This window comes from Cucurbita moschata, unplaced genomic scaffold (genome assembly GCF_002738365.1).
Source record: "Cucurbita moschata cultivar Rifu unplaced genomic scaffold, Cmos_1.0 Cmo_Scf00016, whole genome shotgun sequence".
In the NCBI taxonomy this organism is placed as follows: Eukaryota; Viridiplantae; Streptophyta; class Magnoliopsida; order Cucurbitales; family Cucurbitaceae; genus Cucurbita; species Cucurbita moschata.
Window position 1 is genome coordinate 4,533,169 of NW_019268532.1, and position 3,856 is coordinate 4,537,024.

Below are 3,856 nucleotides of genomic sequence, written 5' to 3' on the forward strand. Positions count from 1 at the left end.
AAAAAAAAAAAAAAAAAAAAAAAAAAAAAAAAAAAAAAAAAAAAAAAAAAAAAGAGAGACTTTGGCCATTTATGTAAGGTTCTTACTTGTAGATTGTTGTTGGTGTAGTTGAAATTGTTATGGGTATTCTTTTGATAAGCTTTATGGTACCTTTTATTTGCAAGCCCATTAATCTTGAACTACAAATAGGATCTCGGTTGAGGGAGTGCGTTAGGATGAGTAAATGGAAAGGACAAAGGCAAGGTTTGAATCGAGTACAAAAATACTTCAAAGTGGTCGATCTTCCATTTTAACAAAATTTATTCGAAGCCTTTATAGCTATCGATTTTTTTTCGTTTGGAGCCTTCATAGCTAAACAAGCTCACTATCAATCAATTCAACCATTCATCCATCAATTCACAAACCCACGTGAGTTCATTTGTAGTTTGGAAAACAAGGGAGAAATGTCGAAGCCACGAGAGGAGTCCATTAGAGCAAAAGCCACTAGTGAAGGTGCTCTTGAACTCGCTCAATAAACCACCAAGTTTCAAGCTTTTCGGTAGCTTGATGATTTCATGTAACTCTTCATTCACCTTTAAAGAGATAAGTCAGCTTAACTCTTGAATTTTAGATTCATAATATTTTAAAACATATAGATTATGTCCCAGTAATCGAAATATTATAGTTGCAAATGGAATCAGTGTCACGATTGCAGATGTAGGTGATGTATTCATTTTTCAAACTCTTAAGCAAAAGACATCTTACACGTTCCTAAACTATCTAATAGTCTCCTTTCATACAAAACTTATCCATGACATCCACTATAGTGTTATTTTCTCCTCGCATGTTGCGTGTTTCAAGACCAGAACTTGAGACCGATGATTGAACTTGCTAAGGAATTGAATAGTCTATACTACTTTCAATTGCTTTAGTGAACAGTTTGCCCTACACTCTCTCATATCTTAGTTCCTCGAGTAAAGATGTGATTTGGTTACCTCACTTCTTCATAGGTCAAACCTCATTTAGAACTATGAAAGTTATGTTTTCAAATTTGTATCAAGGATTCTAAGTCTCTGATTTTTCATGTGATAAACGTGAATTTGTCCAACATAATCGTGTTATCTTTTTCCATTAATCAAAATAAAAACTCTACCCATTTTCATTTGATTCGTAATGATATATGGGGACTCTCGATTATTCCAAGTATTTCTAGTGCTTGTTGGTTTCTCAATTAATTGATGATTATACTTGGGCCACATGACTAGTCCTTCTCAAATAAAAATTCAATGTAAATAATATTATTCATGCCTCCGACTTAATGACTTAGACACAATTTGGTATCAAAATAAAAATATATCAAATCGACAATGCGTAGTAATTATTTCAATCAAACATTATCCCCATAATTTTTTCATCTGAAGGCATTATCCATGATTTTTCATGTGGTATTACCGCAATAAAATATAGTAGTTCAGAGACAAAAATAGACACATTTTAAATACTAAATGAAGTTATTGATCGATAAATTGTTATAAAACTTTATTTATTATTTTAATTCCACAATTTATTATAGTATCAGAGTAACTTATCAATTTCTTTGGGGGGAAAGACTATAAATAAAAGACAGATTAGACTTGAAGTTAGAATTTCACTCTTGAAAGTTTAGCTATTTAGCTATTAAGTTAGACTTTCACGCATCATCTACTTTTTATGTTTATTGCATCATCTATTTTATTAATGTTATATTGAATCTGAGCCCCTTATCAAATTTAAATGGTATAAGAGCTAATCTGCTTTAGCCTATAATTCAGCCTTTGTATAAAGAGATATCAATTTATTTTATTCATGAGTTCTTCCTTCAATGGGCCATTGGGCTGTCTATCAAACAGTCAGGCGCACATGTATGTATAGTATGTGTGTGTGTGTATATATATATATATATGAACGAACCTGTATTAGAAAGACCAATGAAATCCAGATCAAACGTGGTGCATATGAAAACAGATAACACAACTACGCATAAATAACCACAGCAAAACAAAAGCCCTTTGCGGTAAAAGGACTAAATCCAACCTACAATCTCAATTTGATAGAAATCAATACACAATTTATGTACAGAAGAAGAAACCTTTGGTTACTGCCACTCTTCAAATACAAATTCTTTATCCATTTCAACAATAGGACAGCTTTTGATGTTCTTTTTTCAATCTGGAATGAAGAAATCAAACCTCACGTCGACCGAACCAGATGTCTCTCCCTTATCTTTGTATTCTATGTTCGTTATCGTTCCACTCTCGTCTTCTTCTTGATATTCTTTTTTCACCCTCCTCACAGGTACTGTCACAGAATAAATGGTTCCAAGATCAGCATCTGCTGACATGCTCAACTCAACTTTATCCTTCGATTCAATTTCTACGAAATCTGATAGAGCTCGCACTATGTTGCTAACAATCTTCCGTTTAGCCTCGTCACTAACAGCGCATCGGTCAGCAAACAGGATCATCTTTAGTCGCTGCTTGGCGATCAGTGCGTTGGAGTTTCTCTTAGATGCTGGAGTTGGAAATAAAATTCTCCAAGCCAAGTTTAAACGCTCAAAGAAGTTCATGTTTATGGCATTCATAAGGAAGGTTTCAGCTTCTTGGCTCGATGTCTTTGACGACAGTTCATAACTTCCTGAGCTTCCAGTAGTTATATGAGAAACGCCACGCCTATTACGACTATCAATTGCCATGTTGCGCCATTTTAGTGCAACTTCCTGAATGCAAGGCCCTCCCCTTGAAAAACCAGAGAATTCAACCTAGGATGAAGCACATACAATAAGCAACAGGGCATATATGCAATTGTTTCCAGAGAAAAAATCCAAATGCAGCAAAACTACCAATGAGTTAATTATTCGATTCAGTGAAAGAACGTGTCGGTCAATACATGATCTGTAAGGGTGGTCTTTCTGGTTCCAGATAGTCTACATCTATAGCAGGAAGGGAAGGAGGGGAATCCATTAGTGTAGAAATAACATAAATATTAGTGAGCTCCAAGTAACCGACTTCGTTACTGTGTCAGGATGAGGTGAGAATCAAAGGAGTATTTTGGGAAAGCGAAGACAGAAGGGTGACAGTTTTGGACTCGGGAGTTCGAGTTGGGAGAGAAGCTGAACTCATAGATTTTTCTTTAGGCTTGTCTCTCTACGATTATCCTTTTGATTCAGTGTAAACCTATCAAATATTTACATTCGAAAAATGAAAGATGCTGAAATAGAAATGATCTGTTTTCACAACTAATTGACTTGTGTGTAACTATCTCACAATCGTCAGAACAGCCAGAAATACTAAATAGCGTGCACTGTGATTTAGTCAGTCTAGTGAAAAGTAGTCCATTATCGCTGCATGCTAAGAAATAATCTGGATTATGTTACATCACATTCTTCACTCTACCCAAAATCTAATTTTTACAAGGTGGGTCTGGCAAGTTGTGCATGTTCCCAGGATTTTTTTTATAAGAACACGAGGAATATATTCAATAAAGAAGGCATAAAAGAACAGCCTAGTAGACTTATTCTAAATAAACTAAATTAATCTTCTCCGGGAAGGATAACCAGCTGCTAAACTCTCTATCAAAACATCGTCTCCTAGCTCCCAGGTTCCGTGATTGACCATCACAACTCCACAAAAATTTGAGTCACAGTCAATACTTTTCGACATTGTTGTGGGGAAGGTTAATATTCAAGTATTTCGACTGAAATTTTGTCTGCTACGGGGACAACCCTTTTTTTTAATTGTTGAGACAGCATAAAAACAGAAAAAAAAAAAAAAAAAAAAAAAAAAAAAAAAAAAAAAAAAAAAAAAAAAAAAAAAAAAAAAAAAAAAAAAAAAAAAAAAAA

The 3,856-nt window shown here is 34.2% G+C and overlaps 1 protein-coding gene across 1 annotated transcript in view; it reads right to left on the minus strand.

The window, feature by feature from the left end:
- Positions 1–1,975: 1,975 nt before the first annotated feature.
- Positions 1,976–3,856, minus strand: part of LOC111454719 (cell division topological specificity factor homolog, chloroplastic) — a 2,930-nt gene continuing 1,049 nt past the window's right edge. The window contains exon 2 of the mRNA XM_023096234.1: positions 1,976–2,776. Coding sequence (XP_022952002.1) covers positions 2,183–2,776 — 594 coding nt within the window. The 3' untranslated portion in view covers positions 1,976–2,182. The remainder of the gene's footprint in view (positions 2,777–3,856) is intronic.